This window comes from Sinocyclocheilus rhinocerous, unplaced genomic scaffold (assembly GCF_001515625.1).
Source record: "Sinocyclocheilus rhinocerous isolate Xijiao unplaced genomic scaffold, SAMN03320098_v1.1 scaffold2666, whole genome shotgun sequence".
Taxonomy (NCBI): domain Eukaryota; kingdom Metazoa; phylum Chordata; class Actinopteri; order Cypriniformes; family Cyprinidae; genus Sinocyclocheilus; species Sinocyclocheilus rhinocerous.
In genome coordinates this window covers 150574-173114 of record NW_015641019.1, presented here as the reverse complement: position 1 = coordinate 173114, position 22541 = coordinate 150574, and the positions used below count along the sequence as shown (strand labels likewise).

General features: G+C 33.9%; 1 protein-coding gene and 1 pseudogene across 1 annotated transcript; one reads left to right on the top strand and one right to left on the bottom strand.

Moving 5' to 3' along the window:
- Window positions 1-46: 46 nt before the first annotated feature.
- Window positions 47-11981, top strand: LOC107753905 (translation initiation factor IF-2, mitochondrial-like; annotated as a pseudogene).
- Window positions 11982-14673: 2692 nt separating this feature from the next.
- Window positions 14674-16468, bottom strand: LOC107753896 (ubiquitin-40S ribosomal protein S27a). Its single transcript, XM_016570168.1, has 6 exons — window positions 16412-16468; window positions 16244-16308; window positions 15444-15498; window positions 15280-15365; window positions 15050-15181; window positions 14674-14925 (listed from the first exon to the last, which is right to left on the bottom strand). Exons 2-6 carry the CDS (start codon window positions 16289-16291, stop codon window positions 14776-14778), a joined length of 471 nt encoding a protein of 156 aa, XP_016425654.1. The 5' UTR covers window positions 16292-16308; window positions 16412-16468; the 3' UTR covers window positions 14674-14775.
- Between the last annotated feature and the right edge of the window lie 6073 nt (window positions 16469-22541).

Here is a 22541-nt window from a genome sequence, read left to right as displayed (position 1 = left end):
ATCATATAAATACAAACATTTTATTCTGATCATGCGAAAGGCAACTATGCACTATGATTATGCCATCTCTGAGGTGAATTCAGGCATAATCTGTCAGGAAGCCAAGAAACAATCCTCGTCCTTGAACAATCCTCAACTAAGGTCCTTAATTTGTCTTGGTTGACACACATATATTTTTTCCTCTATCACTCCTTGTTTTGTCTCCTATTTTTTTACGTATTTTGTTTGCATTTTTGCTATGTGGTAACTGAATTTTTTGTTTTGTTTTTCTAATTACTTGCATGAAGGTTAAATCTAAAAAAAAAAAAATTATAATTAAATTATTTTGTTTGCATTTTTGCTATGTGTTAACTGAATTTTTTTTTTTTTTTTTCAAATTACTTGCATGAAGGTTAAATCTACAAAAAAAAAAATTATAATTAAATACATGTGTCCCTCTGAGCATGTAGCATCAAAACTGTTGTGGTACAGTCATTTTCCCTTTTTGCAGTAAAGAAGAGCAGAGTTGCTTATTTTTAGCTGAAATGCACCTTGTGTTTGTTAAAAACCAGTAAATATCTCAGAGTGCCTGTGTATCGTGCTTACTTTTATCATGTTTTCTTTCTAACCTAATAAAACCTAGTTTGTTTGTTGTGCTGGTTTGTGCTCATGCTTCCTACATTTGTAAGCAGGTTTGAAATATAAATAAAAAGACTACTATTTTTGATTAATAATAATAAAGCTTCACTATGAGACAATGTGGTTTTTGGTTACTTTGGTGGCTCAGAAAGATATTTATTTTATTTATTTTTTCTGACATATAGGAGGCATTTGAACACTACAAGGTAAAGGTATTAATAAAACGGTAATTAATACCGTATTAATTTAAAATATGAATTGTATCTGAAATACAAATAGAAATCCACCCCAGGAATCAACAATGTTTTCCTCCACTAAGCTCAAACTATCATTGGTTCATCCTGAACAGGGCTGAGAAAAGTAACAGGTACCACGTACCAAGAAAGCAAGTAAAAAGTACACAATAAAGTGTACTTGCACAAACAAGAATATTGGGTATGTATTATTAGTAGCAGTATTAGTAGTAGTAGTATCCAAATATTTCTGAGCATGTTAATTTTACTTATTCAATTTCTAAATGACAATGTTCTTTGTGGTTTTGTCGCCACCGCGTGGTTATGTTTTGAACTGCAGTCGTCGAAACACATTGTGGGATACACTGTCATGGCGGCGCCCTTACAGCAGAAATGACATCCGAGTTCAGATATTATTTGCTTAAGTGGATATTTTCTTCACACCTCTGCTTTCAAAGTCTGCATACTGAATGAATTCAACGGTGACTGTATTGAGTTCACCTTCTCTTATTTAGCAAGTAGAAAACGTCACACGAAGGGAAATAATCATGCTGTTAATCTGCCTTGAGCTACTGTAAAATAATGTCAGCTTTACAGATGTATGAAAAGATACAAAAAGTGCTTTGGTAGTACCGTGTGTCTTATGACATTTTATTTATGACATTTATCATGGTAATACCATTTATTTGAACACGTACTGTGATAATACCACGTCTTTTTTCATGTACTATGGTAATACCATGGTGTTCTTTGAGTTGGCTGGAGTACCATGTAATTACAATGACACATGGATACAGTAATCATTCAGCGCCATTGCATTTATCAAACTACCATGGTATTACCATTTGATACCGTCACTGTACCATGGTATCACAGTACATAGTTACTAATCATCTTTAGCAATAGGTTAATTTGTGTCAAATCATAACATTTCCATAAAACAAGCTATTTAAATATTGATATTCATGATACCTCTCAACTGTAATGTTAAAGTAATTTGTCTTTTAAGATGTACTGTATGTGTATTGATTGTCCTGGATTAATGCAATATTTGCACATTGTCTTTATATAAACTTCTCCTCTCTTTTTTGGTATGTAAAGCTTAATTTTTTTATTATGAATGAAGCAATGAAGCGGATAGCAGCCTTGATTGGCAGGACTGCGTTGTCCTGTTGGCATCAAGGGATCCCACATCTTTCTCTACCTGCCTGGGCCCCTGGACCTCCGTACACCTGTCCGCAGATCCGACACCTGGCTGCAAAACAGGTCAGTCTCAAAATGTCGAACCCTTCACTAATGCTCATCAGAAGGGTCACAACAGTTCAATGCAGATGACAAGATTAATTCAAGATTGCACAAACCAGATTGTTTGGATGCCTTGTGTGCGTGTGCCGAGCAGAAGATGTTGTGTTTGTCCTGCTGTAGAATAAGGGCAATTGAAAGGTCAGAAGATCAACGCCAAACCAGTGAAACTAGAGAAACCGCAGAAGCAGGAGGTGGAGATCAAACAGAGGATGACTGTGTCAGAACTCGCCAAGGCCATGAATAAAGACATTGGTGAGTGTTATGATGATATGGACAATTTTTTATGTTTTTGAAAGAAGACTCTTGTGCTCACCAAGGCTGCATTCATTTGAAAAAAACAAAAAAGATTGAAAATGGTAGTCATGTGAAAAATTGTATTGTTATGATGATATGGACAATTTTTTATGTTTTTGAAAGAAGACTCTTGTGCTCACCAAGGCTGCATTCATTTGAAAAAAAAAAAGATTGAAAATGGTAGTCATGTGAAAAATTGTATTGCAATTTAAAATAACTGTTTTAAATTTTAATATATTTTAAAATGTAATTTATTCCTGTGATCAAAGCTGAATTTTCAGCATCATTACTCCAGTCTTCAGTGTCACATGATTCTTCAGAAATCAATATAATATGCAGATCTGATGCTCAAGAAACATTTCTTATTGTCATCAATATTGAAAACAGTGCTGCTTCATATTTTGTGGAAACTGCAATGCATTTTTTTCAGGATTCTTTGATGGATATAAAGTTCAAAAGAACAGCGTTTATTTATCATAAAAATCTTTTCGAACACTGTTAATGCTTTTACTGTCACTTTTGATCAGTTTAATCCATCCTTGCTGAATAAAATAAATTTCTTTAAAAAGGGGTCATATGATGTTGCTAAAAATAACATTATTTTGTGTATTTGGTGTAATGAAATGTGTTTATGCGGTTTAAGGTTCAAAAAACACATTATTTTCCACATACTGTACATTATTGCTTCTCCTCTATGCCCCGCCTTTCTGAAACGCGTCGACTTTAAATTTTATTTCTATCAATTTTGTCATTATTTAGCTATTTTATTTTTTATATTTATTCATGTTTAAATTATATTATTTTATTTCAACTTGCCTATAGTTAATTTCCAGTTTAATCTCTATATTCAAGGTTCAAACCAGTCAGGTGTTTAAAATCACTAAGTACTCTGCTGTTCAAAAGTATGTTGTCGGTAAGATTTAAAAAATTTTTTTTGAAAGTCTCTTATGCTCACCAAGGCTGCATTTATTTTATAAAAATACAGTAACAACAGTAAAAAAAAAAAATAAAAAAAAAAAACCCATTATATGTTAAAATGTAATATATTTCTGTGATGCGCAGCTGAATTTTCAGCATCATTACTCCAGTCTTCAGTGTCACATGATTCTTCAGAAATCAATATAATATGCAGATCTGATGCTCAAGAAACATTTCTTATTGTCATCAATATTGAAAACAGTGCTGCTTCATATTTTGTGGAAACTGCAATGCATTTTTTTCAGGATTCTTTGATGGATATAAAGTTCAAAAGAACAGCGTTTATTTATCATAAAAATCTTTTCGAACACTGTTAATGCTTTTACTGTCACTTTTGATCAGTTTAATCCATCCGTGCTGAATAAAATAAATTTCTTTAAAAAGGGGTCATATGATGTTGCTAAAAAGAACATTATTTTGTGTATTTGGTGTAATGAAATGTGTTTATGCGGTTTAAGGTTCAAAAAACACATTATTTTCCACATACTGTACATTATTGCTTCTCCTCTATGCCCCGCCTTTCTGAAACGCGTTGATTTTTACAAAGATTTTTTTAAAATCTTACAGGCCCCAAATGGTCATAACAGTAGTGTATATGTGTATTATTCCCCCTCTTTAGATCACGTCTATGAGGCCCTGCTCAACACGGATGTCGATCTGGACGAGCTGGAGCCTGACACAGTGCTGGAGGAGAAATGGATAAAAGAAGCAGTAACGAGATCGGGAATGAAACACAAATGGGCCAAACTGGTAGAAACCAAAGTCAGAGAAAACAAATATCCAGAGACAGTGAGGAGGATTTTAGTATAGTTTTATATATGTATCATTTGTCCCTTTCTGTAATTTCTGTTTGAATTGTTGTCAGACGTCCCCCAGATCCCGCTCAGTTAGTTCCTCGAGCTCCAATGGTGACCATCATGGGTCATGTAGACCATGGGAAGACCACCCTGCTGGACAGTCTGAGGAAGAGTCAGATCGCTGCTCAGGAGGCGGGGGGAATCACGCAACACATCGGAGCGTTTCGGGGTACTGAACTCACATATCAGCGCCATTTACAATATTTGATTATCCTCAGAGACCCAGTGTGGCAGAATTGCAGAATATTGTTTGTATGAAGCAATTAAATAGTTCCTCATTTTCACTAAATATGGGTGAAATCTAAATGTAACAGTAGCTAACACTTTGCATTTGATCAAAACAACAGTGGATATAACTGTCAAAGCTTGATAAAGTCACACAAAATGACACTAACACATGGCACTGACACAGTTCTCAACACTTTTGGAACAAATTTATCGATTTATATACATCACAAATAGTTACAGTATTTGGCATCTAATTTTATATACAGTATTTGGCATCTAATCATATTTTTAAGTTTGATTTCTATATGTCTAGTGTTGGGGAAAGGCTTAAATGCAATGAAATTCTGAACATACATACATTAAAGACCATTTTTATAAATGTAGCAAAAATGCAACACTGGAGCCTATTGAATTAATGATACAAAAATATATTTTTTTCTGTTTTCTGTGCTGTTTCGTTATTTTTTCGTCCCATTAATATAAAAATGAATATTTTTTTAAATTAAGTGTTATTAAAATTACTACTATGATATTGACATATATTACTATTGATATGAATATTTATTACAGTATTTAAATGGTCAGAAAATTTCATGACTCAATCCTCAATGGCTGAAATATATTATGCATTTGCATTTGTAGCTAAATTGTGTTGTGAATTCAAAATATTCACTTTTTGTATCAAAAATAAATAAACATACCCCAATGCAAATTTTTATTTTTATAACCCATGGTTTCCTAAAAACATGTTGAAGGGTGAAAAAAAGAATACATCATGAATATCAAAGCTTGGGTCTCTGAGGGTAACTTAAGACAAATAGTAGTTTTCTTGAAAACAAGCAATCATTTCTGTCCGTTTTTGGCATCGTAAGTGCTAAGTTAAGCAATTTTGTGATGAAATGAGTGAGAAGATCACTTTTCTGGACACACCCGGTCATGCAGCGTTTTCTGCGTTAAAGGTACAGCAGTCCCGCCTAATATTTAGACTCTTATGCCCCTCTTAAAAAATGGTATTGGATAACATCAATAGTCACATAATAGCAAATAATATCAAACCAACCAGCATGGTGAATAACTAATTTCACATTTTCAAGCCATTTTTGCTATGAATTTGAACCAAGTGGTGTCAAAGTGATTTCTGGAAATATGAAGTTAGTTCTAGCAGACTAACCAGAAGTAGAAATAATATTAATAATGCTAAAAAAAATTAAATTGAGGAAATACATTTGACATGAAAAGTGTGTTTGTGCTTTATCTCTTTAAAATACATGCTTGTGATGTATTTTAGCGTCTAATACAACGACACTCTTAAAAATATTTTTTTTTTGTCATGGATTAGGTTTTCAAATATTTTTGGATTTCGTCACCTTGGAATTATAAGGTTCTATCTGACATTTTTGTCAAAACTGAGTTATTCACATACTTATTCTGTGACAACTTATTTACAGTATGTGATGTGTTCTACCTATAAAGTATATGGAATGCAAAAAATTTGAAGCTCAATATCTCAAAACCACTAAGAACACAGATTTCTCTGCAGGGGGACAATTTATTAGAGCTGGCTGAAGCCACGGTGATACTGGCAGAGGTCCTGGAGCTGAAGGGCGACCCCACAGGCCTGTTGGAGGGGACGGTCATCGAGAGCCGCACAGACAAAGGCAAAGGGTGAGTGTAAACGAGACATCCCTACAGTGTCAGAGATTCATAAGGACTACACTTGATATTAGATCATAAGAGTCTTCCCATCAGCTGTTATGTTTCCACAGGCCGGTTACCACAGCCATCATCCAGCGCGGCACTCTGAGGAAGGGCTGTACGCTGGTGGCAGGAAAGTGCTGGGCTAAAGTGCGCTTCATGTTTGATGAGTATAATCAGGCCGTGAGTGAGATCCCTGTGGAGATCGTGGGTTGGAAAGATCTTCCCTCTGCTGGTGAGGAGATCCTGGAGGTGGAATCAGAGGTATCTTATAAGCTTGTGCTTTTAGAGAGCCATATTATACACTTTGTAGCATTTTTTATGATATATGTTATACACTACTAGTCAAATGTTTGAAATCAGTAAGATTTTTAAATGTTTTTGAAAATTCTCTTACGCTCACCAAGGCTGCACTTATTTGATAAAAAATACAGTAATATTGTGAAATATTATTACTATTTAAAATAGCTGTTTTCTGTTTGATTCTAATATATTTTAAATGTTATTTATTCCTGATGCAAAGCTTTTTGCAAATGCAAATTTTCAGCATCATTACTCCAGTCTTCGGTGTCACATGATCTTTCAGAAATCATTCTAATATGCTGATTTAAGAAACATTTCTCATTATCAATGTTAAAAACAGTTGTGCTGCTTAATTCTTGTGGAAGCTGAGATACATTTTTTTTCAGGATTCTTTGATGAATAGAAAGTTTAAAAAACGGAATTTATTTGAAATAGGAATCTGTTATAACATTATGAATTTCTTTAGTGTCACTTTTGATCAATTTAATGCTCCTTGCTGAATAAAAGTATTAATTTCTTTTTCTTTTTTTTTTAATCTTACTTACCCCAAACTCTTGAACAGCAACGTTTCAGTAATATTAAGCAGCAAAAACCATTTTTAGCATTGGTTATTAATAAGAAATGTTTTTTGAGCAGCAAATCAGAATGATTTTAAAATATATTCAAACGCAGAATATTGTTTGTATGAAGCAATTAAATAGTTCCTCATTTTCACTAAATATGGGTGAAATCTAAATGTAACAGTAGCTAACACTTTGCATTTGATCAAAACAACAGTGGATATAACTGTCAAAGCTTGATAAAGTCACACAAAATGACACTAACACATGGCACTGACATAGTTCTCAACACTTTTGGAACAAATTTATCGATTTATATACATCACAAATAGTTACAGTATTTGGCATCTAATTTTATATACAGTATTTGGCATCTAATCATATTTTTAAGTTTGATTTCTATGTCTAGTGTTGGGGAAAGGCTTAAATGCAATGAAATTCTGAACATACATACATTAGAGACCATTTTTATAAGTGTAGCAAAAATGCAACACTGGAGCCTATTGAATTAATGATACAAAAATATATTTTTTTCTGTTTTCTGTGCTGTTTCGTTATTTTTTCGTCCCATTAATATAAAAGTGAATATTTTTTTTAATTAAGTGTTATTAAAATTACTACTTGATATGAATATGATATTGACATATATTACTATTGATATGAATATTTATTACAGTATTTAAATGGTCAGAAAATTTCATGACTCAATCCTCAATGGCTGAAATATATTATGCATTTGCATTTGTAGCTAAATTGTGTTGTGAATTCAAAATATTCACTTTTTGTATCAAAAATAAATAAACATACCCCAATGCAAATTTTTATTTTTATAACCCATGGTTTCCTAAAAACATGTTGAAGGGTGAAAAAAAGAATACATCATGAATATCAAAGCTTGGGTCTCTGAGGGTAACTTAAGACAAATAGTAGTTTTCTTGAAAACAAGCAATCATTTCTGTCCGTTTTTGGCATCGTAAGTGCTAAGTTAAGCAATTTTGTGATGAAATGAGTGAGAAGATCACTTTTCTGGACACACCCGGTCATGCAGCGTTTTCTGCGTTAAAGGTACAGCAGTCCCGCCTAATATTTAGACTCTTATGCCCCTCTTAAAAAATGGTATTGGATAACATCAATAGTCACATAATAGCAAATAATATCAAACCAACCAGCATGGTGAATAACTAATTTCACATTTTCAAGCCATTTTTGCTATGAATTTGAACCAAGTGGTGTCAAAGTGATTTCTGGAAATATGAAGTTAGTTCTAGCAGACTAACCAGAAGTAGAAATAATATTAATAATGCTAAAAAAAATTAAATTGAGGAAATACATTTGACATGAAAAGTGTGTTTGTGCTTTATGATATTGACATATATTACTATTGATATGAATATTTATTACAGTATTTAAATGGTCAGAATATTTCATGACTCAATCCTCAATGGCTGAAATATATTATGCATTTGCATTTGTAGCTAAATTGTGTTGTGAATTCAAAATATTCACTTTTTGTATCAAAAATAAATAAACATACCCCAATGCAAATTCTGATTTTTATAACCCATGGTTTCCTAAAAACATGTTGAAGGGTGAAAAAAATAATACATCATGAATATCAAAGCTTGGGTCTCTGAGGGTAACTTAAGACAAATAGTAGTTTTCTTGAAAACAAGCAATCATTTCTGTCCGTTTTTGGCATCGTAAGTGCTAAGTTAAGCAATTTTGTGATGAAATGAGTGAGAAGATCACTTTTCTGGACACACCCGGTCATGCAGCGTTTTCTGCGTTAAAGGTACAGCAGTCCCGCCTAATATTTAGACTCTTATGCCCCTCTTAAAAAATGGTATTGGATAACATCAATAGTCACATAATAGCAAATAATATCAAACCAACCAGCATGGTGAATAACTAATTTCACATTTTCAAGCCATTTTTGCTATGAATTTGAACCAAGTGGTGTCAAAGTGATTTCTGGAAATATGAAGTTAGTTCTAGCAGACTAACCAGAAGTAGAAATAATATTAATAATGCTAAAAAAAATTAAATTGAGGAAATACATTTGACATGAAAAGTGTGTTTGTGCTTTATCTCTTTAAAATACATGCTTGTGATGTATTTTAGCGTCTAATACAACGACACTCTTAAAAATATTTTTTTTTTGTCATGGATTAGGTTTTCAAATATTTTTGGATTTCGTCACCTTGGAATTATAAGGTTCTATCTGACATTTTTGTCAAAACTGAGTTATTCACATACTTATTCTGTGACAACTTATTTACAGTATGTGATGTGTTCTACCTATAAAGTATATGGAATGCAAAAAATTTGAAGCTCAATATCTCAAAACCACTAAGAACACAGATTTCTCTGCAGGGGGACAATTTATTAGAGCTGGCTGAAGCCACGGTGATACTGGCAGAGGTCCTGGAGCTGAAGGGCGACCCCACAGGCCTGTTGGAGGGGACGGTCATCGAGAGCCGCACAGACAAAGGCAAAGGGTGAGTGTAAACGAGACATCCCTACAGTGTCAGAGATTCATAAGGACTACACTTGATATTAGATCATAAGAGTCTTCCCATCAGCTGTTATGTTTCCACAGGCCGGTTACCACAGCCATCATCCAGCGCGGCACTCTGAGGAAGGGCTGTACACTGGTGCCAGGAAAGTGCTGGGCTAAAGTGCGCTTCATGTTTGATGAGTATAATCAGGCCGTGAGTGAGATCCCTGTGGAGATCGTGGGTTGGAAAGATCTTCCCTCTGCTGGTGAGGAGATCCTGGAGGTGGAATCAGAGGTATCTTATAAGCTTGTGCTTTTAGAGAGCCATATTATACACTTTGTAGCATTTTTTATGATATATGTTATACACTACTAGTCAAATGTTTGAAATCAGTAAGATTTTTAAATGTTTTTGAAAATTCTCTTACGCTCACCAAGGCTGCACTTATTTGATAAAAAATACAGTAATATTGTGAAATATTATTACTATTTAAAATAGCTGTTTTCTGTTTGATTCTAATATATTTTAAATGTTATTTATTCCTGATGCAAAGCTTTTTGCAAATGCAAATTTTCAGCATCATTACTCCAGTCTTCGGTGTCACATGATCTTTCAGAAATCATTCTAATATGCTGATTTAAGAAACATTTCTCATTATCAATGTTAAAAACAGTTGTGCTGCTTAATTCTTGTGGAAGCTGAGATACATTTTTTTTCAGGATTCTTTGATGAATAGAAAGTTTAAAAAACGGAATTTATTTGAAATAGGAATCTGTTATAACATTATGAATTTCTTTAGTGTCACTTTTGATCAATTTAATGCTCCTTGCTGAATAAAAGTATTAATTTCTTTTTCTTTTTTTTTTAATCTTACTTACCCCAAACTCTTGAACAGCAACGTTTCAGTAATATTAAGCAGCAAAAACCATTTTTAGCATTGGTTATTAATAAGAAATGTTTTTTGAGCAGCAAATCAGAATGATTTTAAAATATATTCAAACTGAAATTTTAAATTGTAATAATATTTCACAGTATTGCTGTTTGTACCAATACATTTTACCAACAATTTCTATCAAATAAGTGGATATATGATTAAATTTTAGTGTTATTTCTAGACTTGGAAAAAATCATGGAAATTAATAAAATCTTAAAAAGTCATGGAAATTTGTATAATGAATAAAATTGTTCTAGTTGCAGGCTCTAAAATGTTTTAAAGAGTAGAAATTGCTATTTGTGAGTAAAATAATAATAAAAAAGCAATCACGAAGGACTGGAAAAGTCATAAATTAGACTTTAGTAGTTATAGAAAAGTGGAAATATATTAGTAATAAAAATAAATACATTTTGAATAACATTCAGTTCTTGAAACTTACAGAGTTATGGAATTTAATTATTTATATTGATATATTTTTATGATATTGCCACTCTTTAAATTTCAGTTTCTGTAAGTATGAAAGTTTGAGCAGCTTTGTAATTACAGCAGAAATAGCTTAAGGACTTTCAAATATCCTTGATAGCAGGGAACCTTGACGTCAAAAAGGGTTGACAACCACTGATTTACAGCCCTTAAATGAACAGCTATTGTTTTCATTTTCATTTAATTTCTCTTTTTCCCCCCTCATTGTTCAGGCACCATATACAGGTTCAATGTCGCTGCAAATAAATCGGTTTAGCAGATGGCTGCAAAGAAGGGAATTCCCTTAAGATTACACAGAGTCATCTACAAACTCATAGATGAACTCAAAGACGACCTGAGCAGCAAACTGCCCCCGACCACAGAGGAAAATATAATTGGTGAGTTTAACTTTAATATTGTTGATTTTAAACTCTATTTGTTCTATTAAAGGTTGATAATTTAGCTTCACCAGTCATGCTTCCCTTCCCAGGCCTAGATATAATATATACAGACTTTCCTGCAGTGAAACATAAACATAGTAAAATGTGTTAAATGGAGCTGAGGCCAACTGGACAAAAAGATGAAATTCAGACTTATTCGAGGGAGAAATATTCTCCGGGAAGGTAAGCCAGTGCTGATAAATGCCACAATTGTGCAGCTTGGGTGTTTTTCTGTGTTAAATGCATGCTCTTGTAATGTTTTAATGGTTTTAATATTTCATGTTTTTTCATGCATTTGTATTCTCCTTCAGGATCCGTGACAACACTGAAACATCTGAAGGATGAAGTTCTGGCAGTAAAGACAGGCATGGAATGTGGCCTTTCTCTAGATAACGAAGAACTTGAATACAAACCTGGGGATGAAATTATTTGTTACAGTGAATCTGAGATCAAACAGAAAATATCCTGGGATCCGGGATTTTAACGGACTGCATTTGGCACATCAGTATACTATGCTATGTAGTATACATGCACATTTATAAAACAAAATTGGCTATAGCACAGCTACACCGTCACCAACAGATAATAAAATTTTTTAAAAAACAGTAAAATTTTATCGTCTTCATTTTGTCTACATTACTCTACATATCTCAGGACTGAAATAAGTGTACATAATGTATCTTATAATGTAAATAAAATGAGGAAGTCTCACAATTAAAAAAAAAAAAAGTTCTTTGAAAAGTGTCGTGATTTTCATCCTACTTCTTGCATATTTCATAAATGTAAACTGTTATTGCACAAACTAGTTTTCGTAATACATTAAGCAGTACATTAAAATATACGTATATTTAAAAATGATTGTCAAGATGGAAATTCAATTAGAATGATTTTAAAATATATTCAAACTGAAATTTTAAATTGTAATAATATTTCACAGTATTGCTGTTTGTACCAATACATTTTACCAACAATTTCTATCAAATAAGTGGATATATGATTAAATTTTAGTGTTATTTCTAGACTTGGAAAAAATCATGGAAATTAATAAAATCTTAAAAAGTCATGGAAATTTGTATAATGAATAAAATTGTTCTAGTTGCAGGCTCTAAAATGTTTTAAAGAGTAGAAATTGCTATTTGTGAGTAAAATAATAATAAAAAAGCAATCACGAAGGACTGGAAAAGTCATAAATTAGACTTTAGTAGTTATAGAAAAGTGGAAATATATTAGTAATAAAAATAAATACATTTTGAATAACATTCAGTTCTTGAAACTTACAGAGTTATGGAATTTAATTATTTATATTGATATATTTTTATGATATTGCCACTCTTTAAATTTCAGTTTCTGTAAGTATGAAAGTTTGAGCAGCTTTGTAATTACAGCAGAAATAGCTTAAGGACTTTCAAATATCCTTGATAGCAGGGAACCTTGACGTCAAAAAGGGTTGACAACCACTGATTTACAGCCCTTAAATGAACAGCTATTGTTTTCATTTTCATTTAATTTCTCTTTTTCCCCCCTCATTGTTCAGGCACCATATACAGGTTCAATGTCGCTGCAAATAAATCGGTTTAGCAGATGGCTGCAAAGAAGGGAATTCCCTTAAGATTACACAGAGTCATCTACAAACTCATAGATGAACTCAAAGACGACCTGAGCAGCAAACTGCCCCCGACCACAGAGGAAAATATAATTGGTGAGTTTAACTTTAATATTGTTGATTTTAAACTCTATTTGTTCTATTAAAGGTTGATAATTTAGCTTCACCAGTCATGCTTCCCTTCCCAGGCCTAGATATAATATATACAGACTTTCCTGCAGTGAAACATAAACATAGTAAAATGTGTTAAATGGAGCTGAGGCCAACTGGACAAAAAGATGAAATTCAGACTTATTCGAGGGAGAAATATTCTCCGGGAAGGTAAGCCAGTGCTGATAAATGCCACAATTGTGCAGCTTGGGTGTTTTTCTGTGTTAAATGCATGCTCTTGTAATGTTTTAATGGTTTTAATATTTCATGTTTTTTCATGCATTTGTTTCCTCCTTCAGGATCCGTGACAACACTGAAACATCTGAAGGATGAAGTTCTGACAGTAAAGACAGGCATGGAATGTGGCCTTTCTCTAGATAACGAAGAACTTGAATACAAACCTGGGGATGAAATTATTTGTTACAGTGAATCTGAGATCAAACAGAAAATATCCTGGGATCCGGGATTTTAACGGACTGCATTTGGCACATCAGTATACTATGCTATGTAGTATACATGCACATTTATAAAACAAAATTGGCTATAGCACAGCTACACCGTCACCAACAGATAATAAAAAATAAAAAAAAACCAGTAAAATTTTATCGTCTTCATTTTGACTCTACATATCTCAGGACTGAAATAAGTGTACATAATGTATCTTATAATGTAAATAAAATGAGGAAGTCTCACAATTAAAAAAAAAATTCTTTGAAAAGTGTCGTGATTTTCATCCTACTTCTTGCATATTTCATAAATGTAAACTGTTATTGCACAAACTAGTTTTCGTAATACATTAAGCAGTACATTCAAATATATATTTAAAAATGATTGTCAAGATGGAAATTCAATTCCTGGGATATGGGGCAAAAAACACCATACACACATCATATTTAAGGTAGGTAGGGAAGGTACAAAAGTTAAGAGAGCTAAAAATCAAGATATAAGCCGACATCATCTTTCTTATTTTAGTTTGTTCCCTCAACAGCTGTCATGTTTAAGAACTAGGGTTCCCAAACTTGGAAAACCTGGATTTATGAAAAATTTAAGTGTGATTTCTAGAACTGAAAAACTCAATTGTACAAGTTACAAAAATTTATGAAATCTGAAGTCATGGGCATTGTATAACGAATATAATTTTTTCTAGTTATGTCAAGCTAAAATATTTAATTGGGTAGAAAGATCTACTTCTGAAGGGGAAAAACCGTGACAAATGACTAGAAAATTAATCAATTAGAAATTATACATTCATTGGTAATTAAAAAGTGTAAACCCTGAAGAACTCGTCAGCTTTAAAAACATATACATACCTTAAATATATGTATTTTTATTTTTAAAATAAGAATACTCCTAAAATGGACTTTGTATTCCACATGTCCTGTTATCAAGAATCATAAGTGTTTTTTTACATGATCACTTACCATTGATAATTTTATCCAACTTCTCACTTTAGCATAATAATTTGAATGCCTAATCAATTTAAAACCCCAAGAAGTGAAATTAAGACTCAAGAGATGAATTTTTGAATGTGGCAGGCCACAACTTTATTTACGAAGTACAAACTCCAGAACAGACGATCTCCTGCGTTACACAAGAGCATGTCGTCAGGACCGTACTTCACTTGTCCTCTGGTTTGTTGAAGCAGTAAGTCAGGCAGCACTTCCCGCAGTAATGACGGTCAAAGTGGCTGGCCATGAACACCCCGGCTCCACACTCATCTGCTGGACACTCGCGGCGCAGCCGGTGGATCTTGCCATTCTCATCAACCTGAGGATCAAGACAGAACAGTAAAATCATACCGGTGCCTCCCAAAGCTGAATACAGAACACATGCAGCTGGCTAAAAAAAAATGAATGAGTATAGCAGATGAATGGCACTGATTGTAACTGACCTTGTAATATTTCAGCACAGCGAGCTTGACCTTCTTTCTCTTGTGCTTGTTCTTCTTGGGGGTGGTGTAGGACTTCTTCTTCCTCTTCTTAGCACCACCACGCAGTCTCAGCACTAGATGAAGTGTGGACTCCTGGATGAACGATCGCAACGAAGTTAGTTGAAGTATATTATACGATTGGAAAAGCAAGAAAGCTTAAATTCTGTACGACTGTACCATTATTCACTGACCTTCTGAATGTTGTAGTCGGAGAGGGTGCGTCCGTCCTCCAGCTGTTTACCAGCAAAGATCAGCCTCTGCTGATCAGGAGGGATCCCTGCATTCAACACATGCTACAGTCAGTATTTTGTCATAATGTGTGCAATGCTACTAAAAAAAAAAACTGACAACTTACCTTCCTTGTCTTGAATCTTAGCCTTGACATTTTCAATGGTATCAGAGGGCTCAACCTAGAACACATTAAGGCTAGTTGAGATTAGTCTTAAATAACAGTAAACTGCACTTAAACCAATAGCTATTTAATCACTTCAAATGTATAGAAGACCAATGGCAATTGTTACATTTTTATTTTAAGTTTCTAATATTTTTAGTGGGGTTTTTTTCTCTTTTGTGTAACGTTTTGATGCTTTTGAATTTAATCTAATATCTATTTTATCTGTAGGTTGGTAGTTAACACGTGGCAAATGCTGTACTGTAACTGGGACCAACAATTTATTAATATAGCTGTGAATTGAGAGGCTGTAGTTATAAAAGTAAAAACTGCATAACTGAATTGAAATTATATATTTAAAACATATTTTTAATACATTCAACTGTTTTCTATTGTGCTCTTGCATTACCAGCACGTTTTTCCGTTTAACACTGTAAAGCTATTTGACACAATTTGTATTGTATAAAGCGCTATATAAAGGTGACATGACTTAACTAACTGTAGACAGTTACACACAATTTACATTAGTTTCCAATATCCTCTAGTATATGAATGCTAGTTAGCTGAGCCACATGACTTAGCATTTTTCATGGCTTCTGTGTAACCACAAAGATATAGCGTTTCCTCACGTTATTACGTTACCTATCCTAGAATTGTATACTTAAAAGATTGATTATAATGGAAGATTATTAGTCCCTCATAGTCAAATGCTGCTATAAAAGTGCGGAGCTGTGTAACGTTAGCGCGGCTCGTCTGCGCCTCACCTCGAGGGTGATGGTTTTCCCCGTGAGGGTTTTCACGAAAATCTGCATCTTGATGTTCAATCCACCTGTGTATAAAACAGAGGTGAATGTTTCTGGGTCATTTTAAGGGATTTATATATACGAATATCACATTTATTTCGCTATTATTCGTTCGTAACAGTAACTCACCACCAGCTCTAAGATGGCGGAAATCGAAAAGGGTCCTGGAAACGGAACAACGTGCTCTTCGGCGCTGTAAGGCTGCCCGACGAACTGCCTGAAGAGAAGAGAAGAAAAAAAACACACAAAAAGTGAGTTTTTGTATTTAACAGTTTTGAAAATGTTTCATTTTTGTTTTTAATTAGTAGTATAGAAGCCGTTATTTTAACCGTTAACATATAACTGCTAACTATATCATATTGTATTTATATTTTATTAAGCTGTTAAAATCGATTTTGTTATGATACTGAACACATTACAGTGTCTGAAGATTCAAACATATGTCGACTGATAAATGTGTATTTCTACAGCTAAAACTTCACATTATAAGAAGTCTGTTTCCTCAGAACAGTTTTGCCTCATGGAATAATTAAAATCTCTTGTTTTTTAATGAGTGGTATTGTATTATTATTATTATTATTATTATTATTACTAACGAAAAACTTTACTGCTTATGTGCTGTTTACTGCTCAGGTTCTATTTTGGAATTCATATCTTGTGATTGTTGAGTGTGTGGCAGAAATGTACAACAGGGGCGCTATAGCCTACATAGGAAGAAGAGGATTTGAGAGTTGTGCACCAGAAATGCAAATGGATTCAGTTGACTCACTGTGGTCACTTGATGCTTTCTCTGGGCTTAAAGCTCTTTCACAAGCATGCATGCAATGTCCAGCAAAGTCCTCCTGACAAGCGTGCCAAGGTTTTTCTTCCTCTTTGTCGCATTACATAATGCATCCTTTCCAGCCCTTGTTTAAGCATATGGTCTTTTGCCAGTTTACCCAATTAACTGCACAACACTTCTTATGTGAAGATTGTGTAATCTTGATTTTGTAACCAGAGGCAACAGCCTGTGCATAACACGGCTGTTGTGTCATCTCTCATTGCCAAAAATCTAATATTTTGCAGTGCAGAAGCAGAATGAGGAAATTGAGCGTTTTGTAGTTGTGCATCCAGAGCTGGATGAGTGTGGTGCGTTTCTGAACAGTATGTTCCCATAGACGTCAAAACACCATTTACACACAAATATGCAATGGCCTTTAGATACGAGACTACTGAGCAGGCATGAGTGATTACTGTTGACATCTAGGTGCTATAGAGTTGCTCCGTGAAGAAAGCAGCCAGTGCAAGCCTACAAATTGTGTGTGCCACGACACGTAGTGTTCCAAAAACAGGACTGTCTCCGCCTGTGATAAATGCCCAGGGGGAAGAAGCAAGTAGATACAGGACACAGCTGAGGAACAAGGGTGGAGCCAGATCTAAACAATAGCATTGGAGTTGTAGATCTGACATGAGAGAGCAGAGCGCATGCACTATTTCTGCGTCTATGAATACTATCAGACAAAGCATAACCCCGAATGAAAGTTACAAAGAATTAGATGGGATGCATTGCATACTTTCACTAGATAAAATGTACACACTCACACTTTGAAACTCGTGCTTAAGGAATAGTTCACCCAAAAAAATGAAATTTGCTTAAAATGTACTCACCCTCAGGCCATCCAAGATATTGATGTGTTTGTTTATTCATCAGAACAGATTTGGGGAAATTTATCATTACATCACTGTCTCACCAATGGATCCTCTGCAGTGAATGGGTGCCGTCAGAATGAGAGTCCAAACAGCTGATGAAAACATCACAATAATCCACAAGTAATCCACACCATGCACTCCAGTCCATCAGTTAACATATTGAGAAGTAAAAAGCTGCATGTGTGTGCAAATGTAGTCGAGACCGAGACAAGACCAAGACCATCAAAAAATGGTCTTAAGACCGGTCTCAAGACCAAGATAGTGTAAACATAAAGATAGTGTTTGAAAAATCTTCAGGCATTTTTATTTCAATTTTAGTTTTAGTATTTTTCAGCACTTTAACTTAAACATTTTATTTCAGTTAGCCTCGTACCATAAGAACATTTACCTTTGTTTGTTTGTTTGTTTGTTTTATCTAATATTTATATTTGATTTGATTTCAGCTATATTTCAGTTCCCGAAGATGGATAGTTTTAGTAACAATAACAAAAAATTAATGAGGGCGAGTAAATAATAACAGAACGTTCAATATTCTTTAGCTTTTAAAACACTATTTAATTTTCATTTCAAATTTAGGATATGATGTATGAACATTCAGTGTATTAACATCTCACCAATTATAATGAGTCTGATTTCTATCAACAAGGCAGTTCCTGGTGAAATCCCCTAAGCCATTACTAATGTAATGATTGGGTTGTTTGTATCTTACTTAGGAATAAAGAATTTAGACGGATAAGCTTGTGCAGTGTGATAAGAGATTGTTTGCATATGTGAGTGCTGTTCGTTGCCATGTGAAGCCACACCCCTGCTGTAAGTGAGTGAAGATCACAGTTCATTGCCCTGCAAATTCCACATAAATACCAGCCAGATTCTTCTTCCAAATTTGGAACAACAAACCCGCAAAACACCCTGATCAAAGAAACCTCCTGAAATATCTTGACAGAGAGATAGAGCCACAATATCTTCCTCCCTATTCTACTTTTGACAGTTTACATTTCAGGGACCAGTGTAAGGATGACATTTAACTGATTTGCTTATAATCAGGTTTTGATGGAAATTTGCCATTAAAGGGATAGTTCACCCAAAAATTAAAATTCTGTCAACATTTACTCACCCATTAAGTTGTTCCAAACTTCTAAGAGTTTCTTTCTTCTGTTGAGCACAGAAGAAGATATTTTGAAGAATGTTGCTAACCAAACAGTTGACGGTACCGTATTGACTTCTATGGGGAAAAAAATACAATGGAAGTCAATGGCTGTCAACTGTTTGGTTAGCAACATTCTTCAAAATATATTCTTTTGTGCAGAAGATGAAAAGTATATTTCTTTTGAACAGAAGACAAAAAAAACTCATACATGTTTGGAACAAGTGGAGGTGAGTAAATGATGATAGAATTTGGGTGAATTATCCCTTTAAACACTAAGGGACATTTTCCCAGACAGAGATTCATTCTAGTCCTAGACTCAAATGGCCCTCTAAACCAGATTAACAGAAATCTTCTTTCTATGTCATGGTTTTAAATAGTCTTAGACTTAGTCTAGTCCAGAATTTAATATATATAAAATAAAAAATATTGGCACCCTTGGTAAATATGAACAAAGAAGCCTGTGAAAATAAATCTGCACTATTAATCATTTTGATGTTTTATTTGGAACACACCTGACAAGAGATCAGAGACCATTTTTCTCCACAGAATCGCCCCAGATCCTCCAGTTTCCCAGGTTCATGATGATACACTCTCCTCTTCAGTTTTCTAGGGTTCAGGTCAGGGAAATGGGACGGCATGGCAGAAGCTTAATTTAATGCTCAGTGACACATTTTTGTGTTAACTTTGGTGTTTGTTTTGGATCACTGTCCTGATGGAAGATCCAACCACGGCCCATTATAAGATTTCTAACAGAGGCAGTCAGGTTTAGATTTCATATCTGTTGGTATTTGATAGAATCCATGATGCCATGTATCTGAACAAGATTACAGGACCTCCGGCAGAAAAACAGACGAGCTGTATATTTCATTCTAAATGTAAAAAATATATATTTTTTTCTATTTTATCTGACCAAAGAACCCAGTCCTGTTTGAAGCTCCAGTAGTGTCTGACAGGTGAATATGCTGGAGTTTGTTTTTGGATGATAGCAGAGGATTTATTTATTTATTTGAGGCTTTCTGACCACTAGACTCAACTATTTTCTGCAATTATCCAGCTGTGATCCAAACTCTCCTTCTCACATTGCATTAAGACAATACAGACACGTTAGACAATATACTGTAGGTGGATTCGTAACATCTTCTTTTGATTGGAACTCCTTAATTATTTTCCTAATGGTGGAAATGGACATTTTCAATGCTTTAGCTATTTTCTTACTTTTCTTTTTACTTTCTATTTTGTGCTATTTTTTTTTACTATTTATCATTGTGATGAATGATTAAGGGAAATTGGCCTTTGTGTTCCCTCATATTTAGAGTATATTCATGTGAAACAGGAAGTCATGGCTAGATAATTTCATGTTCCTAAGTAATCACGTTGTGCTGAAAATGTTATGTAATCTTTAGAGATTTTACTCATAATAATTTCTAGGGGTATAAATAATTGTGGCCAATGTGTATTAGAGAAAAAATATATATTTTCATAATGTGATGTTGTTGAAAAGTTAGATTTTTGTGATTTTTATTTATTTAGAAAGATCAAAAGGATTAACATTACAGATTTATTTTCACAATCCTTTTTGATCATAGGGTGTCAATAATTCTGAACATAACTCTCTCTCTCTCTCTCTCTCTCTCTCTCTCTATCTATATATATATATATACAATAGCTGCTTTATGTATAACATAATAAATGACAACAACAACTAATTGCAAGAATTTATGCAATAATTCATTACAAACAGATTTCTAGGCATTTCTTTTCTTTTATTCCACAGCTGATGTGTGCAGTTTATTTTGCTTGCTTTAAAAAGTTTCCTCTTGTTCAGGAAAGTTTTTTGAATTGTAGTTGCTGCCGTTGTTTCCTTGGGTTTGCTTCTCAGTTCCATACAATTTTAAGATTTGGTTCATTACATTTATAGGCAACCTCTGTCATGCTAATTCAAATTAGCACAGTTGGTTTTAATCTGGTTTATATAATAGTTCAGGACTCCATAGTCCATGTGTTAGTCATTTGTTCTTAATCTGTGTTTCAGAAAGCCATTTCATGATTAACTATTCTAGATTAAGCCTACTCCTGGCTTTATTTAAACCCTGTCTGGGAAACCGCCTCTTTATCCAGAATATTGTGTGACATTGAGTGCCTACAAGTGACCTTGATTGCTTAATTAGAACATAACACAAATTATTATATAAATTACAATGAATCAAAGATGAATGAAACAATCAAAGATCATGATGACTGCTTATGTTTAAGAAAGCTCTGGGCGACTCCCTTTTTCCCCTGCTTAGTATGACTAAGATGATAGCACTCTGTGTTCTGGGAAATAAGTATTGCACTCCATTGACTCACTGTTATGGATTTCAAGATAACTGCTACATGAATCAGCAACTTGAGTAAGGTGATTAAAGCTAATCTTTTAACTGTATAATGGTTTTGTTCTGAGATCCAAAAATATATTCCTTCATCCTTTCTCTTACAGAAGATGGATTTGTCTTTTTAGCACAAACCAAAAAAACTAGAAGATAAGATTAGAAAGAACTAGAAGGCCAGATTAGAAGATGTGCACCAAACATCTCTACGATTAATCAATCAGAGGCAAAGGGCAGGTTATCATATCAGTCAGCCCAGGCATGTCTCCAGCGCAGCACAAAGACCCTGCAGAACTGCTTTGGTACTTTGCTTCCCCATTGGCACTTGGATGACAATGGAGACTGCTGTATCTGGAGAGGACAAACCATCTCTCAAATATGCCTTTGTCTACTTTTTACAGCACAGAGGACAGACGATGACATCTGTCCAGCAGACATGCACTGACTCACCAGAATCTGCAATAATATCAAGAAGTCTTAAAAGATCAACTTAATGTGTTAAAATAGCTGATGATCAGTAGCTCACAAGTTGTGCCATTTTTGACCATAGTAGTGCTTGCTAAGACTTGCATCACTATTCATATTGCTTCTGTTAAGGTTTTTAAGTGCACTATACATTTTTCAAGTGATCAGACTTACAGTTTTCACTCACACTAAAGGAAAGACCTGAGACATATCTATTGGGATATCATGAGGGTATAAATTAATTAGTCATTTTACTAGATGGCTCAGTTCACAGTCTGGATCCACCTGGATTCCTTTGTTGTGTTGCATGTGTGACAAAGATAACATTTACATTACATATGTGTTCCAAGTACACGATGTTCAGAATTTTCTGGAGCATAGCAGAACAGCCTTAATCTTATAAAGCCTGAGACGAAATATAAAATAATAGTCAGAAAAAAATCTTAAACAGTCTATCGAACCTTTAGAGAGAGATTTTTTTTATGTTTATGATTTGTATCTCTTTTTTAAATTCACATGGCTTTGTATCATATCACATGTTTAATTTGTTTGTGTGTATATATATATATATATATATATATATATATAT

What these genes read in the sequence shown, in the direction of transcription:
- LOC107753896 (XM_016570168.1), bottom strand. Translation starts at nt 16,291, where the DNA reads ATGCAGATTTTCGTGAAAACCCTCACGGGGAAAACCATCACCCTCGAG. An exon ending in GGAAAACCATCACCCTCGAG is followed by an intron (nt 15,499 to 16,243) that starts GTGAGGCGCAGA and finishes AATGTGTTCTAG; the next exon opens with GTTGAGCCCTCTGATACCAT. An exon ending in TAAGATTCAAGACAAGGAAG is followed by an intron (nt 15,366 to 15,443) that starts GTAAGTTGTCAG and finishes TGTTGAATGCAG; the next exon opens with GGATCCCTCCTGATCAGCAG.